We start from the raw sequence: 23,945 nt of genomic DNA, 5'->3' as shown, positions 1-23,945 counted from the left end.
TGCCATGGGCAGGGATGCCAGCCACCAGACCAGGTTGCCCAAGGTCCCATCCAACCTGACCTTCAACACTTTCAGGGATGGGGGATTTCCAGCCTCTCTGGGCAGCTTGTTCCAGTGCCTCACTATCCTCTGAGTAAATCCTTTCTTTCTAAGATCTAATCTAAACCTACGCTCTTTCAGTTTAAAACCACCATCTCCTGTTGTGTCATTACATGCCCCTACAAAAAGCCCCTCTCCCTCCTTTTTATAAGCTCACTTTAGTAGTTTTTGTCCTAGAATCTTCTGCTTAGACTCCCTGCTCCCTGTGGAGTGAGGTCAAGTACATATTTTTATTACAGTATTTAAACCATCCTGAGTTCTTCTGAGTGAATATTTGCAGGCAGCTCATTTATTTCCACCTCATGAATTTTCACTCATCCATTTACTCTTTATGCTACTGCAGTGCCACGTGATGGAGCAGGGTGTAGCTGTGAAGCTGACAGGGAGATGCACAGTGCTCTTACGCCACATCAGTTGGGCACTGCACTGAGCTGTCCTAATGTGGAGCAGAGGTCCAGCCTCCTATCTCCCACTTGCTTCTCTCCCCCTGTTTCTCTTTGGATGAAATGTCCTTGCACTGGGCAGGTGGCTGGCTTGCTCCTTACCATCCCAGACCCTGTTGCTCATGAATACTCTTTCGGCTATGTAAATGTCACAGCTGTGTTGGGGGGTTTTTTTTGAGCTGATTTTTCTCTGCATTATTTTTACTTTTTTCCTTGCTCTTTAAGTGCAGTATAATGCAGAAGAAAGCCAATGCAATGTAAATTAAGAAAATATACCTTGAAACACCTGAAAATTATTTACAGAAAATCATCTTTATATAGTTTGACACTTCTGCACATTTAAATTAGCAGTAAAGCTTCTGTTTCTCATGATTAAACAGGTGAAGAAGCTCTTTCCACTGACAAATCTGTGTCAGAGCACTCTGCAGCATCCTTATCTATTTTGATTTGCAACATAGCAACCTCTTTCTGTCATACCTGACTCGTTATAGTAAACCTAGATTATTCTTATGGTTTCTGGCACTGTTTTTCTTGTAGTGTAATCAGCAATGTGGTTGTGTGTCTATTTGTGAACACTTATGCAGAGTTTTGTTTTACTTTGCTTTTTCAACTAAGCTTGACCCAGATGAAATACAAGTGTAAACATCAAACCTGCAAGTAAGGTTTGAGAAGCCACAAAGTTCTCCTGCTGTTTACATGTGTGTGAATTACAGTACATCAAGAAATCAATATTCCCTAGATGGTGCTTGTGCCTGGCACTTCATGGTGAACAAACATTAGGTAAGACAATACAAATGGTACAATCCTTATTGATTTCTCTTGACTGTGCAGAATGTGAAAGCTGCAGCCACAGCTAACACTTACTGACAGACTCATCTAAAGTTACAGTGCTATTTTATATTTTTATAGTTGTCCACGCTCAATTGATTCTATTAAGTTGCTAGACACATTTCAAGCCATCTAGGTAAGAAGAAAAAGTGCAGTGCCTGGAATGAGATGCTGCAACTTTGTGCCTAACAGGATAAAAAGGTAAAAGGACTAAATTGTGCCTGGATGTTGGAAGGAGCTCTCTTTTATTAGATAGAATTGTTATTGTTTTTAGAGACTGGATATTGTGAATGATGGATAGGTCTGTTTAACTAAGTTAATAAATGGATGAACAGTACATACCAGAAATGCATGTGAGGAAACTACTGGAAGCTCCCAGTATTATAGACCCTCCCCAAACAAACAAACAAAAACACCTTGTAGGTCTATTTGATTGAAAAAATTGCCTCAGGGGAAAAGAAAAAAAAAAAAGGGCTTTAAAATATTAAATTTGGGAAAATTTTTTCTCCCCATTTTTCCTCTACTGACTTGTAACACTCATTTAAAATCGATTTTTAAGAGCAATTTATACATTGTTCTTTTTTTTTTTTCTTTCCAAAAAAGTGAGCTTCTCACCCAAGTCAGGGAACTTAGGAGGTAGGGCAGTATAAGGAATTCTGAGTATCAGGCTATGAGTTTTAGTGCCCTAAAAATAATCTTCAATTTCCCTTTTATACCCTGAGAACACTTTTAGCAAGATATCAGAATATCTGTTTCATAGTTTCTTACCCCCTTACTAGAAAAATTTAAGTAATATGATTGAATTGATGTGCAAAAGGTGTCAGACATCCATTCTATGAATACTAAATACATACTGGACTAAGGGATATTTGATGTCTTGAGAAAATATTTTTTATATCTTTTTGGGAAGTGTGGTATACAACAAAATGGAAATTCAGGAATTAAAAGTGGCATAAAGAATGAAGACGTGAAATTGTATCATATCGAAACCATAGAAAATATGGTCATTGTGTTATGCCACTGTGCTTCTCTAGAGAAAACACTATCAGCTACAGTACAAAACGGCTTACAAAGTGCTGAATATTCTGATCCTGAAGCAGCAAACTCTGAAGCACATGCTTTAATTGTGTTTTGGTCGTACTGATTTCAAAAGTACTGAGTTCTGCTGCAGTCATAGCAGCATAATCAGCACCCTCCAAGAGTGGTCACTCTTTCTCAGCATAATCCAGAAAAAACAAACAAACAAAACACAAAACAACCAAAGAAAACTTCTCCACTATATGAAATGAGATGGAGGTTACATTGGTTACATTTTTCAGCTTTCAAATGAACTATTTTTCTTTAATAGAGATTTCTACCTAGGAAAATGCAATTCTATTTGAAAACATCAAGAATATTTTCGTGAACTTTAAAAAGACTTTGAACAGTAAGTTTGCAAAATGTTGCTTCCATCTTGTAGAAGAATTGCCTTATACCTTAACATATTTGAGCATGTTAACTCACTTTTTCAGTGATGCTGCCTGCAGCTCTCTTTAAAAGTCTTTTATCAAAAAAGAAACAACTGTTTCAAAATGACAAAAAATTCTGTTAGGTCATGAGACAACTAAAGTGTGGTTTTCATATCACAAGCTTTCTATTTCCCCTATAAAATAAGAGACATAATTAAAGATGAGTTAAGACTTTGGTGAAAATCTAAAGAGCATCGGCGAATCTGAGCACTGCTCAGCTTTTCAATTGCTTTTCTACTTCTCAGTTCTTTTAAATGGTTTTCTATGGCAGGAACATTTTTCTTAATTAGTCACAGCTAATTACTGTTCTGGCATAGACAAGTAATCAGAAATGTCAGAGCTGCAAGGCTACATCTCCCTAATCCTTTGATAATAATTTAGCCTCCTGGGAGGGCCTCAAGCTGTGGTAAGTAGTGGCTGACAATAAGGCAAAATTAGGTGGGCAGCAGACCATTAGGATAGAAAAATAAAAAGCACCACCAAATCCTGCTGAGCACCATCAGGCAACTAACTACACTGCCAGATGAGGTGCCTGTTTAAGCCTGTGTTGTTAATTAGCTGATTCTACCAGACCTGCCACATATGTCCAGGTGCATCATGCAAAGATGTGTATTTCTGGGTTTGTGCCAAAGGACAATTTTGCACTGTGATCAAATTTCAAGAATCTGAGAAAGAAGCCCACATATTTCTTGAAGATTACTCTGAGTTATCAAAGAAATAAGAAGATCAACAAGCTACAATCCATTTTTGTTGAGTTTTTTTTAAAGTAATTAGGCACGGTCCTCTCATGTTTCTCAGAGGTTAATACAAACACAGCTTTTGATTCAAATGTGGCCTTTAACCAAGTAGACCTTTTGTCAAATCACACACTTGCTAATAATTGCATAACAACAAAAATGAAGATTACTTATTAAAATTAGCATGACAGGAAGTAATTTGAGAATAAGGAAAAAAATCACAATTGAAATTTTCTAGGAAAACGTTGAATACGAAATACTACAAAAATAGTGCTTTTGAGGTAGACATAAGCAACACAAGGAGTTGGTACTACTGAAAACTCTATTTTAATTAAGTGTTCCCCTTAGCTGTGCAACACCACAATTTGCACATTTTTAAACACTTTTTTTTTTTTTTTTTGTAATAGGTCAGAAAACCTGTAGAAATTGAATATAGCATTTGGCAAACTGAATGAACGGCAAACAGAAATTAGTCAGATGAGTACTTCATATTTCCATTTAGCCATTGAGAAGAGTACATATCATAATAACCTTTGAAGAATAATGAAGACCTCAAATAATCTCAAGTACATCATTGAACTTGAATTGCCCATCCCTGCTACTAATGGAAAATGAAAATAATGGTTGGAATATGGGAACACCACTAGCATTTAATAAACATTCCAGACAAAATACAAGCAGTTTTTCAACAGAAAAAGAATATCACATTACATCTGAACCTTCGAAATACAAAAAGCCAAAACCAGCTATGTAAATCTGGAGTGCTTATCCTTTTAAACTGCTCATAAACACGTTCAGTCATTCTGACCAAAGAACTCCAATGACAGTTGTATGAGTTCCCTGCCATATGCAATTCTTACACAGCTTGTTGAATTGTTACCATGCACGAGGCCACAGCCTCCAGGGAGTCCTCCCACAAGGGCAGTTCCTGCAAAGTCAGCAGGAATACTGCATCACACCAGTTCAGCACCCAGACGAGAGGGGTGATCAGGGCCCCAGCCAACATCTGCTCACAGGTACCATCCTGTACAAGATAACTTTGCCAGTGCTCACCTTTCCAGGATGTGCACTCTGACTATTTTATGTGTTTATGGTAGACTTGGGAAGAGGTTTCCCAGAAATGAGAGCCTAAAAAATTAGAAACACTTTCAGTTGTATCAATGGCTGAAAACTGATGCATTAAAGCTGTTCTCTGAAACCATTCTTTATGTCTAAGAGCAGCAACCTCTTATTGCATAATTTCATTGCACTATTTAAAATCTTAATAAAACTGTAATCGTGCATCTGTTTACACCATAAGTTTTCCACAATATATAAGAATATAACCTGTTAGATAACACTCTCAATGGCAAATACACCAAGAAGGAATCTGAAGCAAAATTGTCCAGAATGATTTTTTTTTTTTTTTTTGAATATCCATACTTCACATGCAATTCACAGGAACAAGAAAGTGAGAATCTATCCAGGTGGCACTTAGGAACTAGACATTATTACAGAAAGTAAGTATTGCATCAATGTTTTAACAGAAGTGTATGCAAAATTTAAAAAATGCTTCGTCAAGTGGTTTCAATCCCATTTTGTTTAAAGGAAATAGTTTTTAATTTACAAGTCTGATGTATATTAAAATGCTCAGGAGTTCAAGATTTTTTAGTCCCATCTTAAAAACTCTAGTAGAAACATGAATCTAAGTCTAGTCAATGGGAATAACCTGGCATGTTTATGGACACGTCACTGCATTTATTAACATTAATGGTAAAAGGCCTATTGATCATGAGAAGGTAGAACCAGATCCCATGGGAAGAACAGTTAAAATCTGAAAATTTTATGATCAGATACACAGCACTGTTTTTTGATAGGCTGCACAGATGCTCTTACATTATCCATGAAACAGATGATCTTTATAAATGAGAGGAATTAATAACAATTAGTATTATTCTCTATTTGTTCTAGGTTCATATAATTATATTCTAAATATTTAATTTTTCCATTCACCAAATTGATTTACTGTCTTTTCTGAAAACAAGTATTTTTAAAATTTTCAGAAAAATAGAACTAAAGTAATATACTGTTTCTAAGACATTAACCCAGAGCTACTGCAGATCTTAATCATACGCAATAGATTATAAGTGTTTCAAGTGCTCTTTAAGAAATGTGATATTAAAACCAAATAAACACAACTCCCTTCGTGCCCTCAAATATAAGCTATTACTACACGAGAGTGGGAGATAAATGTCTGAATCTCTGTGTCAGAAAGAATTTGACAGGCTGATTTTAGAATTCCCAGCTGATTTTAGGAACAAGACCATGTCCCATACTGCAAAGGAAGGCAAAAATTCCCATGTCTTTGATAAACTGACCAAGTGAAAAATCTTTGTGACTTCAAACCTTGTGACCAGCTTTGAGAACAGGAAGGAAGCAATGCTACCAGGGGCACTGGACATATTATTCTGCCTGCTGTCTATTGCCTTTCTGGAAAAGGTAATAATGAAATGTATCCAGAAGCTGAGTTTTTCAGTGGAAATGTAGGAAAAATAAATTCCACCTAGCTTCTGCTGCATGATCAGCAGATGTACTGAAGCAAGAGATTTAAATGGTTTAAAAATGGTGCAGAAAAAACTACTAGCCCGGTCTTTTTTCAAAGTCACTGGAAATTTGAACTTCTTTCATATTTAAGGGTTCATATCACAAGCTTAAGTTCCATTCTCCTTATTTTTGTATTTTGTGTAGCAGGGCACTGCTTTTATAGGCTTACCAAACACTGCCATAAAACACCACAGATTGTTTTTGCCTTCTCTCCAGTTTGAAACTTCTCAGGTAGATTAAAAATGTTACAACTCCTAGCCTTAACATCTTGTGACTCACTGGCAGGCATTTGCACTTGTAGCAATATTATTCTTAAATTTAAATGAGCTTTGTTATGTACATAACTTTGTGTGATAGACATGCTGTTCACTTGGTCACCGTAGTAGCTGTTAGCATATAGCAGCACTGGATCAAAATATCTGGACATAAATAGTCTGCAATTAAACATTTTTCTGGGGTTAAAATAGTGTCTCAGGCCTGATCTTCTCTACATTTATAACTAAGACCTCTAGCACACAGAACAGTCAGGTATTTTGCTATTTCGGATGAGGTATTTCCTTGGCTGAAGCACAGGAAAGTGTACTTTTTCACTTGGTTGATGATTACTTAGCTGATAATAATTCAATGTGTTTTAAGAGGAAAGCAACCATGATCTACAACTCTAGCCAGTCCAATGGCTTCAAGTAGAATTACATAAAAAGATGAATATATTTTTATTCTTTCTGTTGAAATATAACTTGATAGATTTGAATTTATAAAAAGAGTACCTAGGTTTTCCTAAAGCAATAATTTTAAAAAAAACCCTTCAAAAATAATTTGAAAAATCTTGCTCAGTCATAATGTTCTAAATCTGGATTAATGTCAGGAAAGGTGAATTAACAGAGTGAGATGACTTTGTTTTACATTTCTGCATGCTATGAGCTTCTATATTTGTTAATGCTTTTTTAATGCTGCATCTGTCTAATCAATTATATCTCCCAGTGTGATATTACATAGAAATGTGATACCAGAATGTAGACAGAAAAATAAAGACAGAAATAGATATCTGATACAAAAAAATATGCATTATGTATATATTTTTTTCTTTTCTTGCAGATATAAGCATTGGTCACAGCAGCATACAATGTATACTACTGAGTAAAAGAGAACAGAAATGGGTTTGCAAACTCAAAGGCAAGTGCTGAATCAGAACTTGTGTCCATACAGGAGATGTCTTCTTGTGCTGGAAAACTTAATTGCTGAAATGAAATTCAGAAGAGGCCTTTAACTCATGTTAACCCAGCCCTACTGAAGCCCTGTTTTTGTGTTAGTGCTAAGCCAAATTCATTCCAGGAGCTGTGTTGGTGACTTAATGGTGTGGAGGATCCCTTGGCAATTCTCAGTCCCGTGCCCAGGCCCTGGCCAGTGCCCTACACTGACACAGCCTGAAACTCAGTCCCATCCCACTATATCAAAAAAGTCTCTCCAGTGGTCTCTCCAGTGAGAGTTAGACTTGGCCTTAGGCAGATAATTTTATTAACATTCAGGAAATGACAACATAAGCAAAAATAACCCCAAAGAAAAACAAAAAAATAGAAACTTGAAAATGAAACATATGCTTGCAGATTCATCGCAAAAGCAAACTGAAGCAGAAGTTGCTAATACGGTTTTAGTACTTTGTGAAGGTGCCAGCTGGATGGATGATAATTTTTCTACCCCTGCAGGGCATCAAAGCTTTTATAAAATCATTCTTTTCACACGTATTAGCACTTAGCTTATTAAAACAGATGATACTTTTTTTTTTTTTTTTTTTTTTTGGTAAAGATGTCTGGGAGTATCTGGAAATATAAAATCTGAGAGTTAAGTCTTATTTTGACCACCCAGTCTAACAAACAACAAACACTGACATGACATACCATGGCTGAGAGTCTGTTATGGGACCTTCTGTGACTGCCACAACTGCAGTGTCACAGTAAAGGCTGTGAATTGCTGTTATGAAAACATTTGCTGTAACTTGCATAATTAAATGAAACTGACAGCAAAGCTTTCTAAAATACTTAGGAGATGACACAAATAAATACATTTCAAAGCCTATATTACGTTCCAGAATTAGTTTTGTAACAAATTCCATTTCACAGTGCTAGAGATGACTTGTTTTCCTGTTCAAATTCCTATATAATTGGGACTGAGATAATTTTCACACTAACTGATCCAAGCTTATAGTTAAATAGCTTTTATTTTAAATATATTTTACATGTCTAGTGCTTTAAATTTATACAGAAGGTACTGTTTCAACTTCCTACGGCTTTTCCTTCAGGCAATTAAGAAAAGGACATACTAGACATAAATTAGTAGTCAGAACTTGAACAAACTGAAATGTGATCATTTCTAACAAAAAGATGAGGAATCAGGGCAAAGGAATGAATGGAAGAAGGCTGCAGAAGTTATTATCAAAGCTGAGGAAAATTACTGTGTGCACCTTGAGGATGAGGATTACTCTGAACTTGCAGAAGTCAGATTTGAACTTTGAAAATGAGTTTGAAAATTCAATAAATGTCAACTTTAAGAAATTAGAAGTCTTAAACTGGAAATCCATAAAACAAAATTCCAAAAGTCATTCCACAGAAGTACCAGTCAAACCCAAAGATGCACCTGGCATCTGTGTACTCTTTCTGTATACAAGCAGGCAGTGATATGTAAAAGTTCTGAATGTAGGGAAATTTGGTCCGCAATGGAATCCACAAACCCCACCAATCCAATTCTCTCCATCAACGAATTAAAAATCAAAAGATGAAATATAATTGGACTACTCACAATGGAAAAATTACTATTTCAAATAATAATATTCTACCAATTTTATTTCTGTCTTCTAGCACTTAGAAGTTTTACACAGAAAATATTTAAAGAAAGGCCACCCTTGACAGCTTAAGCTTGTTAATAATCAGCAAAAGAAAAAAAAATATCACCAGAGAAGAATATCTAAACAGCTTGCTGAATACCATCAAAGTACAGCTTATTCCTTCTGATGTAGTAGTGATACCAGCAAACTTTGCAAGGCTAGTTACTTACATCAAATAACTTCTCTATGTACATTTCCTCATTGACCTTTTCTCGAAGGATATCCTGGTTTTGCCGAACAAACATAATGTAGGTGTCTGCTAGATCCATTCCTGGTTTCTGTGAAGACAAAAAGTAAGGGGAGAAAGTAATGGGAAGGGAATGACCACCCCCTCAACAACTGAGACTTAAAAGAAGTTAAACATAATGAAAACAAATGTTAAAATGTTCATTTGTGTACAAACTATATTAAAATCTGCTGTGAATTCTGGGTTAGTTAACATGTTCAGGAGGTTTCACTATCAATGTAGTTCTGCATGTTTTAATTTATGGATGCTCTGAGTCATAAATCTACATTGGCATGTGCAGTTGAATGAAGTCTTGGCTCTGGCAACATCAATGGCAAACTCGGATATCTTCCCCTTTTTTTAATAGTGAGGCTTTCATAGATAGCCACTCCAGCCTGAGTGCGGAGATCCAAATACTGCTATAACATTCAGAAAATGCTTAAAAAAGCATTCAATTCCTTTTTAACTGCCTAAAATTTCTTCCAATTTACTTCCAGTGTGAATTTTGTGTTTGACGTTAGCTTCAGACAGCTGCCATTTAAACTAAGCTCAAGCACATCCATGAGAGCAATGGCAGAAAAAGGCTGTCTTGAGTCCTGTACCCTTGTATTTTGTAAACTGTTGTTGCAGCGGTGCAGTCAGCCCAGAGGATGTCTAGGGGAGGAGCAAGGACCGACATTTTTCCCTTCTTGTGCCAATGTATGTCTGTATGAATAGCAGAGCAGGCATAATTTTCATACCACACCCCCAAACATGAGCCAGGCTAGGATGTGTTGTGTATGTGATACTACAGCTGTACAGGCACAGTGATTGCTGAAACTTCTCTCTCCTCTGAATCTCTCCAGAATCCACCTGCGATTTCTGGATCTCTGTAGTCATGAAAAGTTGTTCCATAATAACACTCCTAACAGCCTGCAACCTGCCCTTTACTGGCAGTGTATGTAGAGTTGGTAAGGAGTTCACTTTTTTCTAACAGGAGCCAAGAATGCACACTTTGGGAAGTCTTCAGCAAATGCCCTCTGTGTGAGCAAGCTTGTAAAAGTATTACTGACTCCCAAACAAGAGCTTACAATGTTCCTGGCATGCAAAAGAATGCTAAGTTTTATAATACTTTATAGTAAGCCTTGACATGGGTCTTAACATCTATCAAGGATCCAGATTTTGCTAAGACTCCATACAGAATAATTAATAATTCTAGGGAAGGACAAAAGCAGTTATACCCAGCCCCTGATTTCCCAAGCATAAGACATGTTTATTTCTCAGAAACTGTTATTGTCTGAAAATAGGATATGAACAACAATGTAAAATACCTAGCATATTTTAAAAGCTTGTATGCATGAACATGCTCATGTAGTTAAAATATTAACATCTCATTTCATATTAAGGCTTCCTTTCTAGTCTGCAACTGAATATTCTACTTTAATTTTTTCTTATTTCTTATTATCTTGTATGTAATATTTTGTAATGTATACAAACAGGTCTGAGCACAAGAGGGAAGGAGAGGTGCAACATGTCCATATTTAAACTTGTCCAGAAACTGCTGTCATCCTATTACACTAACAGGATGACAGCATTCTTTCTCAAAGCTGCAGTGAGTGAAACCTCCCGGCTTCTGAGGTTCAACACTTTTTACCCTGAAACTACCACAGACATATAGAGGAATATGTTCCAAAAGAAATAGATTTTCTTTTTCATTTATACATGCACATATATGGCAGTTTCATTTTTTAAAAGTAACCATTAAATTTGGAATGATGGTCAGCTTTAATACTTGTAGCATCTCAAAAACTCACACTGGAAAACTGGAATATCTCCTACATTTGGACTGGTCATTCCAGGGGCAATGAAAGCTCATTGCAAAAACTTAGCCTATCTATATATGCTTAGATGAAACTCTTAAGAGGAAAGCAGGACCACTGATATTTATACCTGCATCATACACCTAACTCCTAAAAATAGAATAAAAAAATCTAAGAATTCAATAGACAAAAACCATTTTCTGTTGGGAAACCTGATTGACAGAAATCAATAGATTTCCTTCATAAAAAGGTACCTTACTAAAATGTGACAGAAATGTTTTCATATTAAGACAAATCACAAAGTGAAGCAGTTTTAAAACAGTAAACTCCATATTTTACCTTAGCATACTCATTTGTGATGGCACAAGAAAATACAATCAGTGTTGAAACCTTATGTACTTTCTAAAACCTGACATACAATTTATAGGAATTGGACTAGAGTTAACTTGGAGGAATAATGGAAAAATATTTTGAAATCTCCAGAGACGGGTGAAGGAGATATTCTAGTAAATGACAGGCTGATTATAGTTCTTGAAGGTATGCATTCAAATGTATTAATGAATCTTCCACTGAATTCTAAAGCCTAATGGTTCTGCAATTAATAGAATATTTTCCTTTACTAAGTTCCATAAAAAATGTTCATCTTGCAGACAGCCAAAGCAAGAAAAGTAACATTTCCCATCAGCATTAACTCCCTTATCTTTGAGATGTTTACCTAGTCTTGTAGCTGTGACATATGGGAATTTCACACCTAGTGAATATATTTTCATGTAGCTTGTGGCACAGGAGTGTAATCATTAAAAGAATATACACAAGTAAGAGTAACTGCAACAGCTGGTGACATTTACCAATTAGAATTATAGTTCTTTAAAACACTTCATCCTTCTTAATATGTGCAGGTTAATTATCTTTGAAATTGCTTTAGAAAAAAAAATTAATTTTCCTTTTAAACAGTGTCTGACTATAGTCAGGGTAAGGTAGATTATCAATACTCCAAAGTATGTCTGTTTTAAACCTCACCAAAATCATTGAAGGTTAATCATCTTTGCTCATAGTGGGCAAAGTACACATTAAACACTGAATGAACCATCCGTATATCAAATACTTCATTATCTCTTCATATTGCATGCATTGAATTTATTTGTTTTCTCCAAACATGTGGAAGAAGAAAAGAAAACTATTATAAGCATCAAAATAGCTTAAATGCTGTATATTTAATGTTTTAACTTTTTAATAGGGATTATGTATTATTTGGAAACCTTTGATTACACTATCCTCTATTGATCTGTTTTAAATTATTAATCATCAGAAAAAGGTCAAATTAATATCAAAAATTAAACAAACAAATGACAACTAAGAAGTTTCATGTACCTTAGAAGACAAACAAATAGAAACTGAGATATATTTTAAATAACTGTCACAGGGGGTGTTTAATTGAAAAGCATTCCAGTCTCCACAACCATACTCAAAAAAAAAAATTCTCTGAATCTCTGGCAGAACATCTGCTGAAGTTAATGAGAGTTATTTGCACATCTTTGGGAGAAAAATTTAACCTGGTCTGTTATCCAGGTAAGTATTAAAAAAATATTGTCTGAAAGTTTCCCCAATAAAAAAGTTGGGTTTTTTAATGATAGATAGAAAGTTATTAAAAGTTTGTTTTATTCAGAACAGCAGACAAACTGTTTTGCCTTTCTGAAAATGAAAGAGAACCAGACAAAGAGATGAATAGAGAAACTGGAAACACAAAGACATCAAATAAAATACCAGGAAATTAAGAGTTGTAAATAGGGTTACTTTGTCGCTGGTTATACAAGTAACTGAATACACTGGTGAGTGAATGAGTTTAAACAAGGGTGTAGGCTTCAGCACATTCTTTTTTGGGGTTAATCACTAGTTAACCTGGCAAGATGAACATGCTGTTTGGGGAAAAAAAAAATTAAAAATCCTTGTTAATTATATACTGCAAGTGCTCTTCCTGCTGCTGCACCTAATCCCACAGGTGCAGGTTGTCTCTTACTATTCACTGGTAGGTGGGTCCTGACCGCCAGACACTTTTTCATAGCAATAAATTCAGGTAAAGAAGAAACAGCCTAATTTTCCCCATTTGAACAGGAAAACAGTATCATAGTGTCTATTTGGAGTAAAATGTTAAAATACATTTAATTTCCAAGATGTTGTAGAAGCTGTTTTATGACTGACAATATTTGCCTGAAGCACCTAGTGAAAAGTAATGCTGCATTGCCTTAATTCCCAGGCATTCAAATATTTTGCTGCTGAAAGATTGCAGTGGGTTTAATGCTGCCCCTAATATTAGGCGTTTTCTTACCAGCGAGGCACACCTAAGTTTCTGAACAGCATTTTGCAATGAAACAGTTTGGCATAAATCTCAGTGAAAATCATGCACATTTGTAATACTTGAGTTATGTTTATTCTCACTTTGGCATTTGTCACAGAACATTTAGCATCAGAAAATGAAAAGCAAAACCCAAGAAACCAGACTCAACCCACTACACTAGTTTTACTGAGTTGCTATCCTGCCAAAGCGTTAATATTTCAAAGATGAGAACAGTTGCTAGAGACTAACTATACAATAACAAAATACATCCGGTTTTGTGTTTGCTCTCCTCTCCACCTCTTTCCCCTCCTTTGCATCCTGGAGGCAGTAATTTTAACTACAGCATGGTTGTAACAATGCAATGAAAAGGAGTGATGAGCTGGAGGGGGCTATTGTGAGGAACACAGGAGCTTCTTATTCAGTGTCCACCACTAAATGAAAGAGCATGTTGGAAAATTTCACTGCCTGAAAGTTCTCCTCTAAATACTGCAAGGCTCATCACTTGGGATTCGGAATTACAAAATTAAACGATCATTAAAATACTTTTGGAATAAAAACTACTTGTATCCAAGGCTAGATCATCATCCCCATAATTTCTTACAAAATGAAATACATAAGCCAGGCAGGAAGGTGCACCATTTTCATAATCAGTCTATTATAAAGGTAACATTTTAATTTCACATGGTTATAAAAGAAATTGTTTTGTTTACATGAAAAAAATGCAATGCATTTTCTCTCTCTTGAAAGCATGTTCTTGCAGAAAAGAAACAGCAACTTTGGCAAGGAGGAAATGTGTGTATTTTGAGAAGTGTAGTGGAAACTTTAAGCTGTGATTCTACAAGCATTTGCACAAACACCTTTTCATATACATACAATTTCATTGCATTCATGCAGCAACACAGTCATGTAAATGTCTGCAGGATTTTGATTCTTAGTGCAGAAGGTCTTTAAACCACTATAGCCCCTATGACAGAATTTGGTATTAAAATATGCTTTTTTTTCCTCCATAAAGTTATATTTGATTATGCTATTTTAGCTTTCCTACTGATTAGCAGCCATCCTTCTGACTGCCATTTAAGAGGTATCTCAAAAATACTGCTGACTTAAAACAGATGCTGCAGGGCTTTCTCTCCAATTCTACAATAGCTTGTTTTCACAGATTGGAAAACAGAAGGGCCAGAGCCCAGGTCTAGCTACACAGAGGAGGAGGAAACCAGGAGAAGCTGTGAGCATAAGGATAATAACCTTTCTGTGGTATATTTTTTAAAATAGAGTTCTACGAGAAAATCCAGCTTAAAAATGACTAGCACTGTATGGCCACACCTGAATAAACACTTATCTCCCTCAAGAAGTTTTTAGCTTCTTAAATTCAGCTAAATGAGACCCTGCAGTACAAGTGTGATATTTGAAAAAGAAGGTATCTGGAAGGTCCCCATGTGTATCTGCCTGGTAGGAGGCAGAGCTCCTTCTTCGGCCTCTACAAGACCCCATAAGTCAAATGCTGGCACATGTGTGAGGCCCCTTTTCATACCTTTGATCCTCACATAAAGGCAAGAGTGGAGCGAGAGGGCTGGCATTGTGCAAGCTGTGCACTGCTGTCAGCCCTGGCTCCTTCAAATGGCCTCCCTGCACTTGCTGTGACAGGTGGCCCATAGGAAGAGAGGGAGGATTAGGTTCCTTCTGTGCCCTCTAAGTAACTGGCATAGATTACTGGCTCCTACGAAGGGATTAAAACATACCTTTCTGAACAAAAAGCAGTATATACATGAGCATGTAACTGGATGCTCAATTTGTATGAGTAATTGCTCTGGTTGTATTTGTCAATGCAGCAAATGTGTGTAGAAATGACCAGCTAAAGACACAATTATTTGTATGCAAAACTGACTTACATGATGAGAAATTGTAACACAATGAAATTATCTACATGATTAAGGAATAATAATAATTTGAGATTAACAACATACTTTTTTTAAAAACCTCAATTTTACTGCATTCTTTCCCTATTCTCATTAATCAACTGGTCCTGAGAAATTGAGGAATGCTGTCTAGGGAGTGTGCAACTTCATGGCCAACTATTTATTGTCTAAACCCTCTCTCAATATTAATAGAATTAACCATTTCCTCCAAATGACGAAAAATCATCCAGGAAGGTCTTCCTTCCTTTTGAATAATTTACTATTTTATTTACTTTTATTTAACTTTTTTATCTCCTTAGCTCTTACCCTTCCTCTAAAACATTTTGCTCAGTACACATTTACTCAGTTCTTCATTTTCTTCTAACATCTTTTTTTGCCTAGTTTGCTTCTTTTTATTTCACTACAAACCAGCATATTTTTCACTGTTTGCTGTTGTGGTTCTTTAGAGAGAACTGGCATCCCTCGATGGCAAAAGGAAAGAGTCTGCTCTTTGTCTGGGGGGAATCATGGCTTTATCCAGGTCCTGCCCCTCTTGAGCCCAGAGCCCCATCCCCGTCCCTGTGCCAAAGAGGCTGTCCCTCCTTCTCTCAGGGCTTTTTCCCAGGGGGCAGGGGCTAGAGGCAGGGACAAGCCACTGCCCAATCAGGGAAAAGGTGGGAGTGGAACAGAGTTGGGTTACATTCCAATGTGGGAGGATGGGCACTGCCCAACAGGGACAAACCACGTGATACAGTTCCCAAGGAACAGAAGAAACATTACAGAACCCAATATAAAAATGAAATACAATATAAACCAAATTAACGCACTACAACAGTTTGCCAAATCCTGGTAATCAAAAATCAAATCCTCTGTCAAATTCACACACTCAAACAGCTCCCCCAAACCCCCTGTCCCCCTCTTCTCCCCTAGATGCACCAAGCGATCCCACTCGGAGGTGGGGCACACGGGCAGAATGCCATTGTCTAACACACCACAAGTCTGCACATATTTGCAACTACATCAAAAGAAAGGGCTGGTCACTTTTAAGTAACTTTCAGCTATATGAAACACATACAGCTATATGGTAATGAAGGACAAGAAGAAATTTTACGAAGTATTAGTTCAAAATAAAACCATGAGGCATTCAATTATCTCCAGTGCAGGCTTGCTAGGTCACCGACACACTGCCAAGAGCTCAATGTACATTCCTGCTTGTACATTCCTCCCTGCGTGCTGCCCCTCACTCCACTTCTCACTTCAGCTGTGAGCCCAGGTGACGACCTTGTGACAACTTTCAGCCTCCTCTTACAGCTGGAACTTTTAACTTTGATATCTGGAGATTTTAGGCCCTATTCAGACTGGAAAGCTGCTGTCAGTTGTGACAGTAAGGGCTATCGGCCTCAACTGCATCTTCACAACAAAAGAACGTGAAGAAGTAAAAGCAACCTTCAGCCTATGCAAATCTTTCAATCCAGGTAAAAAGAAAACCTCCAGAATTTGGAAAATCATTACCTGGTCAGATCCACAGCTTCCCTGAAGTGCAGTTTACATTTGTAGTTTACAGCTGTGGAACTACAGTCCAGTTTAAATGCTCGGCTGTGGGAGAGGTGTGTGAGAAAGCTGGGAAGTGAAGACATTTTAATAATGCGAGGTCGATAGCCTGTCAATAATCTGGTCCTTTCTTCAAGTCCACCGTTCACCACCATTCAATGAATGTGAGAAGAGCAGTGGGGTTCCAGCAACCATCTCGCTGCTCACCTCCCTCTCTCTGGAAGAGTGAGTGCATCCCCATGTAACCTGATTTGCAGTGTTCCCCAGGTATTTTTCAGTCTCATTTTTATTGTGAACTTCAACATCAATGTATCCAGGCCAATGGTAAAAAACTTCGATGTCTCATCCTCATAGATATGTAATTTAGAGAGTTTTCCATATTACCTGAAAGCCAGTGTATTTCTAGTTTGTCCACTAATTTGTTGTAGGCCTTTGGGTTTTAAGTGCCTCAAAAAGGACCTTTTGTGGCAGCTACACAGCACAATATATTAATGAAAGGTAAACTAAATTAACTGGATTTAATATGAGGTCATTCCTCCAAATGAAAGACAGCCTACTTTTTTCTTTTTTTATAAAACAAAAGTGCACTTACAAAGGTATAAAAACCCCAGGCAATAAAATAAGAAATAAGTCTGAAAACATCATCTGAAAACAACAGATATGTCATAATTTATCTTATGAATAAAACAAACATACAGAAGGCAAAATAAAAAAAATCCAGTATGAGAGATTTTTCTTCTTATTTAGCATGCATGGACTGAAAAAAAATCATTTAAGCTTGCATTTTTCAGGATAGAACTGCTGAAAGTTTTGCTGGCCACCACACAGTTTAGCGTATCTGGCATTCATCTATATTTTAATTTAATGTTTTTCGTTTACATAATAATTGTCACTTATGTAATAATTGTAGTCTGTTTTTGCTGTGCTTGGAAAATAAGATTTTTTTAGAACTGCATTAAAAAGGGATGAGAATGCAGACTTACGAGAGAACAAGGGATATTGACAGTGAAAATGACAATATTACATAATTTTGCTTATTTAAAGAAAAGATATTCTAGTCTCATACGCTAATAAAATATTTTAACATTTTGCCTTTATGTATAAAATAACTCCAACAGTTGCTCCTTTATTTTTTACTTACAGCACACAAACATTGCACAACCAATGGTATATAAAATGGAGATTGAGCAAGCAAGGGGTTAAATAAGCACACCTGAGTCCTGAAGTAAGAAATAAAGAAATAATTGATATGCAAGTATGATGCTTTTACTTGTTGCTTATACTACACATTTGAACAATTTATCCAAATTGTGGAAATATCCACACAAAAGAATATCAAAGTTACGATCCTCACTCTTCCACAACTGGAAAAGTGCATTGAGAATAACCTTTCTACAGTTTGCTTTGAGAGTTACTTATTGCACAAGGGAAATGAAACATCCACTCAGGGTTGTAGTGGCTGTTTAAATACTCTATATAAAGCTGTAATGAATCTCTGTAGGAAAGTAAAATGTCAACAATAAAAAATGTCAGCTAAAGCCCCCCTAATTTCTGAAATATTATGAACAATAGAATAAAATAAATCTAAAAGGGTTATACTTACCGGAACATCAACATATTTGGCAGCTGCTTTTACCTTTAGAAAATTAAGCATAAAAACACAGTAAGTACTTACTACTACAAATTGCACCCAATTTCAGAATTATGCACAGAAAGAAGAACAGAACCCTTGAGAATCCAAACACTTACAGTGAATGAAACTAATGACGAGAAGAAAGTACCTTCGTCATATCTTGACAACTTAGACAGCACACCTTCTAACACTGAAACAACCTGGAGGAAAAGCACAGAGAAAAATCTAAATGGACAGTGTGAAGACTAAATATTTGGAATGAGAATGTGATTTTTTCTTCCTCATATTTGTCTTGATCAGCAGGGCAACAAGAACTGTAAATCTGATCACATTCTCCATCTCACAAAGTGCTGAAAGCAACAACAACCTTCTTTCTGCAGCTTCACTTATTGATCAAACAGACAGAAACTGCTGAACCACTGCAGAAATAGAAACCCAAACCAAAGTTCCTTCTGAGGTGGGCTTGCCTCCAACACAACACTGCTGCTTCTAGAATGTGGTTGAATATAGCAGTGTGTGTACCCAGCATGTGTTTTGGGTAGAAATCATATGTTATTGCCTAGGACCACAGCTTCAAAGATGATGGAACACAAGTGCTAAAGGTGGTGATGTTTCTCTTCTCTTTGCTATTAAATAGAAAACCAGCTCTGATTTCACCCAAAAGTCTAACAGTGCTGGTTTTCGGTCAGCAGCATGAGCTGTTGAGCTGCTACTCCATGGCCAAGAAGGAAGTTAGAAAATGTATGACCAAAGTCTCTGATATGATGTGGTTTCTCTCCCCTGGACTTTCACCCACTACTGTCTGAGTAGCATGACTCCTCAGTAAGAGGTATGAATAGGTTTTTTTGCCAAAATTTTGTTTGGATCAAAAAAAAAAAAAAAAAAATCTTATCAATTGCATTAATTACAGCTTTAATGTTTAAAATCCCTCAAATTTGTCTTAAAGCAAACAAATTCCTTTTTCATGTCCCTCCGTGATGTTATGTTGCTCAAGTAATTCACAGTATGTAACATAAAATATCTGTCAGCCATTGTATTTGTGCACCTTTATTTTACACACATAGATTGCTTTCCAGTTTATATAAAGATTGTTTTAAAAGCCATTCCTTGCTCTGAACACAGTCATTCCCACAACCAAGTGTATCATTTTATGAGTGCGAGGACAGAACGAAATTCCATCTGGCATGCTGTTAATGGGCCCTGTAACAGTGTCACAACAGTGTCACCTCCAGAGGAATTGAGATCATCACTTTACAATAAGCCCTGCTCTTAACAGTTCAAGGAGCAGGAGCAAGTGCAAACCTACATTTGTCATTTATCAATCTAACTTGTGATATTTACAGTGATTAATTAAGACACCGGTACATAGGTGCCAATCAAAGAATAAATCCACATCACGAGAGAGAGTGGCAGTTGTTTCTGCACCCGCTTTATTAGACCAAATGCCTGTGAGAAGCTGCTGTTCATACTTAACTCATTTTATCTGATTGAAAAGGGTTCTTTCGGCAGAAAAGTGTTCAACTTTATTGTGCAAAGATTGGCTAAGGAAAAGGCTGATTTCATAAACAACATGCTGTCCTCAGTGCCAGCATACAAATCCAATACAAGTGGGACACAAAATAACAGAGAGCAAAACATTTCAGAGTCAAGGATGTCTGTTTAAACAAAAGGTTTAGTTATGTAGCTGGAAACTTGTTTTCTGAGATGTCAGTGTATGGACTTGTGAAACTCTAAAAGTATTTCTGCACATACCTCACATTCTATGAATTGATTACCTTGAGACACACTGTGCATTGTTCACTGTTTTGTGCTATTCCTGTGATTTCTTTAATGCTTTAGAGTGACGTGTCTTGTGTAAAAACTGCCCAGTACAGTTCTTAACAAGTAAAACCCCACTGAAAGAAAAGTATTATTTTCAGTTTTATAAGTGACTTGCAGCTAAAAACAATGACTGAAGCAGTTATTCTGCTGAGACACAATAAAGAGGTAATAAAGAGGTAAAGGCTAGACAGTAATGAAAATATATTAGATGCAACAGATTTATGCATATGGATATCATGCACATTGATGTGCATTTTTTTCTGGCCAAAACCAAGAGCTAAAGCTCAGCCTTCCTTTGTACCTTCAGAAGCTTTCTGACTTGAAACAAAAGCAATCAGGATGCCACTGGTATTTCACATCTCAAGTGAGGAGACACTGGTCAAGCTTCCAGTGATCATCCAATCACATGGAATATTTGCTTCCTGTTTTGAGATTTCAGCCTCTGGTATGACTGTGACAACTAATAATGCAATTTCCTCTGTATTGACAGCAGTTGTCTCTCGAATTTCTTGTACATACATCCAGAAGGAATATGACTATATCCTTCCTTTTTTATAATCTCAGATATTAAGAAAAAAAATCAAAAAGTTTAACCTTTAATAGCATGACTTTTTTTCTGATAAAATTCCCCTTTCTTCCTCTTCCTTTTCAATAACACTAAAACTGGGAGATTTTTGGGGAGCTATGATAGGCAACATGAAAAACTTGAACCTGTTGAGCTGAACTGCTTGTAATTATGTTTACATCAAAACTTCACTTTAGACCAAAAAGGTCTGGCTTCTATACCACTTACCAATAAGTGGACATATTTATTTTAAACTTTTATAATGATTCTACAAAGCCTTTCTCTTCAATTGATAGGTGTCAATCTAAAAAGCAGATTCCCATCCCCCACAGCAAGCTGTGACAAGCAAAAACAAAGGGATGATGAAAATATGACCAGAGTCTTACTTTTTGTCATTAACTCACAAATTGTAAATATGTGGTTTATTTATCCTACTCTGAAAATCAGATATTTCTGGGTAGTTTGCAATGTATACATAAAAACACCTTATTTTCTGACATTATTTGCTGTGTCCTTCAAACTATTCAGGATAGAAACTTTTTTTTAATATCAATCACTTAAGACTTTTACTGGAGGAGCTACAGAAAGACAAGACATTGTTTTAAGTTTTCTTCACTTATTCTCCAAGTCCTTATGTCAGAACACATTTTATTTTTAAATATAAAAGCCTAAAAAATCAATTTTAAGAAACAAAAACTTATAAAATATTTTTAATTAAATGGTTTGTTGACCAAAACCTTATTAAAAAGTTAAACTGAAACTCTGGATATTGTCCATTTCTAGATACAAAATTTAAATACTGGAAAGTTCTCATGTAAGAAATTCAACAAAAAATAACACCTGGTATTACATAAGACAATATTGACAAAATTTAGTCCTACCAGTTCTACAAGCTGCTAACAACTCCTATCTACAACAGAAACACAGAAGATAAGTTTATCTCAGTAGGAGGCTGCACAGAAATTGTTTACTAAATTGTTATAAAATTTAATTTTGTAAATTCAATATTATTTGCATAAGTAGTATTTACAAATCATGTTGTCCCCCAAAATTTTCCTGTGCATAGAAGAACTGTGATACTTGAGTACATCTCTGAATTTCAACAATTTTCTGCTGTATTATAAAGTAAAATGTAAATAGTTTTACCTTTGAAACAAGAAGTGAAATAATTTCTTTAACAGTTTCTTCAATCAAGTCATCTATTTTTGAATGGTATTGTTGCTGTAATTCAAAAGATAAAAAAACATTAGCATGTATATGAATACACGCTTTTGTCATAAGTCATAAATGGTGCAAAGCTGGTAACCCTGCCAGATCAGATTTACTTAAAATTATCATTTTGAACATCAGAAGAAAAAACCCTTGAAAATGATCCACCCAATCAACAGTTTCTCACATTCTGTGTTGAAAATTTTCCCATGTACACTGTTGAGTTAAGCAGCTAATGGGGTTATTATTTAGATGAATTGGGTTCTTATACTTATTCAGGCAAAGGAATGTGAAGGATAGTTTTTGTCCTCTCCTATATAATTAAGGTGGCCATGTATTTTTTTCTAAAGGGTTGGTTTAGCTAGAGAAGCAAAAAGACTAGAATAAGATTTAATTAATACAGCATTTCATGTCTGACAACTCTCATTCATAAGTTATTTTAAATGTCCTCTAGAAATAAAATGAGCTCCAATTGTTCATCCTGAAAGAGTCTTTCTGTTAGCGTAGTGAGCTTCAGTTTATACAAATCTTACAATATGCTCAAGCAAGGGCAAAATTAAAATTTCATCAACAAAGCAGAATAGATGGTAACAAATTAATAGGCCATAGAAGGTATAATAAAACAGGCTTCATTCTCCATAGACTTTTTCTTTTGCTTTTTCATAAAGAAGGTGCCTTTAAGTAAATGCTTTTAAAATAAATCTGAAAGACTTTTAAGATAATCCTACTGAGCTCCCTTCTGAAATTACCGGGAACTAGGGATCCCATTCTGTCAAGGAGGCACATCAATTTAAACAGTAATTCTTCCTTGTGAAACATTTATCTGACAGCAAAGATTGTCCCCAATAGCCACTTCACAGAAAATGTGACTTGTAAAGACTAACCCTATCTTCCTAGTTCAAGGCTACTTGGAACAGCTAACAGCATAATGCTTGGAGTAAAATACTGAGGTCAGTGTAAACACTAGCCTAACTTAGCAGCTGCCAGCTGAATAGTTTTCAGAGTTCTGTTTTTAAAGGCTATTTTTCATCTGTTTCAGAGTTGCCATGCAAATCAAAATGTTAATTCTGATCTGCTGAATATTTTTAGGAATGATTTTCTAAAAAGCACAGGTATTGAACTTGGGTTTGAATTAAGAGAGAATAAAACGATGTGTTTGCCCACATATATGTGTCTGCTACATGTACTAACACCAAATGTCAAATTTTGATTTTAATTTCTTTTAAAGTTTAAAAACACTTGAAAAATGTAAATACACAACTCAGACGAACAGCTGCGGTCACACTGGAACAGTAAAAGAGCATATCAGAAACACACCAAAGAGCTTTCTAATTTTCAAATATATTATCTTCCAACCATATTAATGTCTTGACCAATAAAATATTGTCTTGATCTGCTAAGGAGTCTAATTACCCCAAACAGTGTGTGACGTCTGTTGCTTGTAAGTCTTCAGAAGGCAATGTTTTCTTACTCTCTAGAAACCGTAAACAATTATTCTCCCACTGATGAATGTCAAAACTATATATACTCCTGTGATCCATAAAAAATCAGTTGTCTCTCCCAGAAAGTGTCTGCAACTTTATCTTCACAGTACATTAAATTAATGGTTCTATGTATGTAAGATCAGTTCCTATTTTTTTTCCTTGCATTTTTTTCTCTTTTTTCTCACCACAAAGCAAATGTAATTTTGTAGAAATGAAGTATAAAGTGTAACTTCACTTCTGAACAAGGCAAAAAAAGAACTGAATCAAGCTTTTCATAAATCACAATAAGGTCCCAAGACCATGACATATCTTTAGAAGTAATTTTTAAATTACATTAATCTAATTTTTTTT

General features: G+C 35.9%; 1 protein-coding gene across 9 annotated transcripts in view; it reads right to left on the bottom strand.

The window, feature by feature from the left end:
• Window positions 1-23,945, bottom strand: part of CADPS2 (calcium dependent secretion activator 2) — a 290,272-nt gene that overhangs the window by 11,892 nt on the left and 254,435 nt on the right. For 8 of the 9 annotated variants that reach the window (XM_058420273.1, XM_040062395.2, XM_058420272.1 and 5 more), the window contains 4 exons: window positions 22,048-22,122; window positions 18,632-18,715; window positions 18,486-18,518; window positions 9,247-9,354 (listed from right to left, as the gene is read on the bottom strand). In XM_058420273.1, coding sequence (XP_058276256.1) covers window positions 9,247-9,354; window positions 18,486-18,518; window positions 18,632-18,715; window positions 22,048-22,122 — 300 coding nt within the window. The remainder of the gene's footprint in view (window positions 1-9,246; window positions 9,355-18,485; window positions 18,519-18,631; window positions 18,716-22,047; window positions 22,123-23,945) is intronic. The other variant, XM_058420271.1, reaches the window with a different exon arrangement.

The sequence above is a fragment of the Hirundo rustica genome, chromosome 4 (assembly GCF_015227805.2).
Source record: "Hirundo rustica isolate bHirRus1 chromosome 4, bHirRus1.pri.v3, whole genome shotgun sequence".
Lineage (NCBI taxonomy): Eukaryota > Metazoa > Chordata > Aves > Passeriformes > Hirundinidae > Hirundo > Hirundo rustica.
Note: the sequence above shows the minus strand (reverse complement) of the source record. Positions and strands in the feature narration are given on the sequence as shown.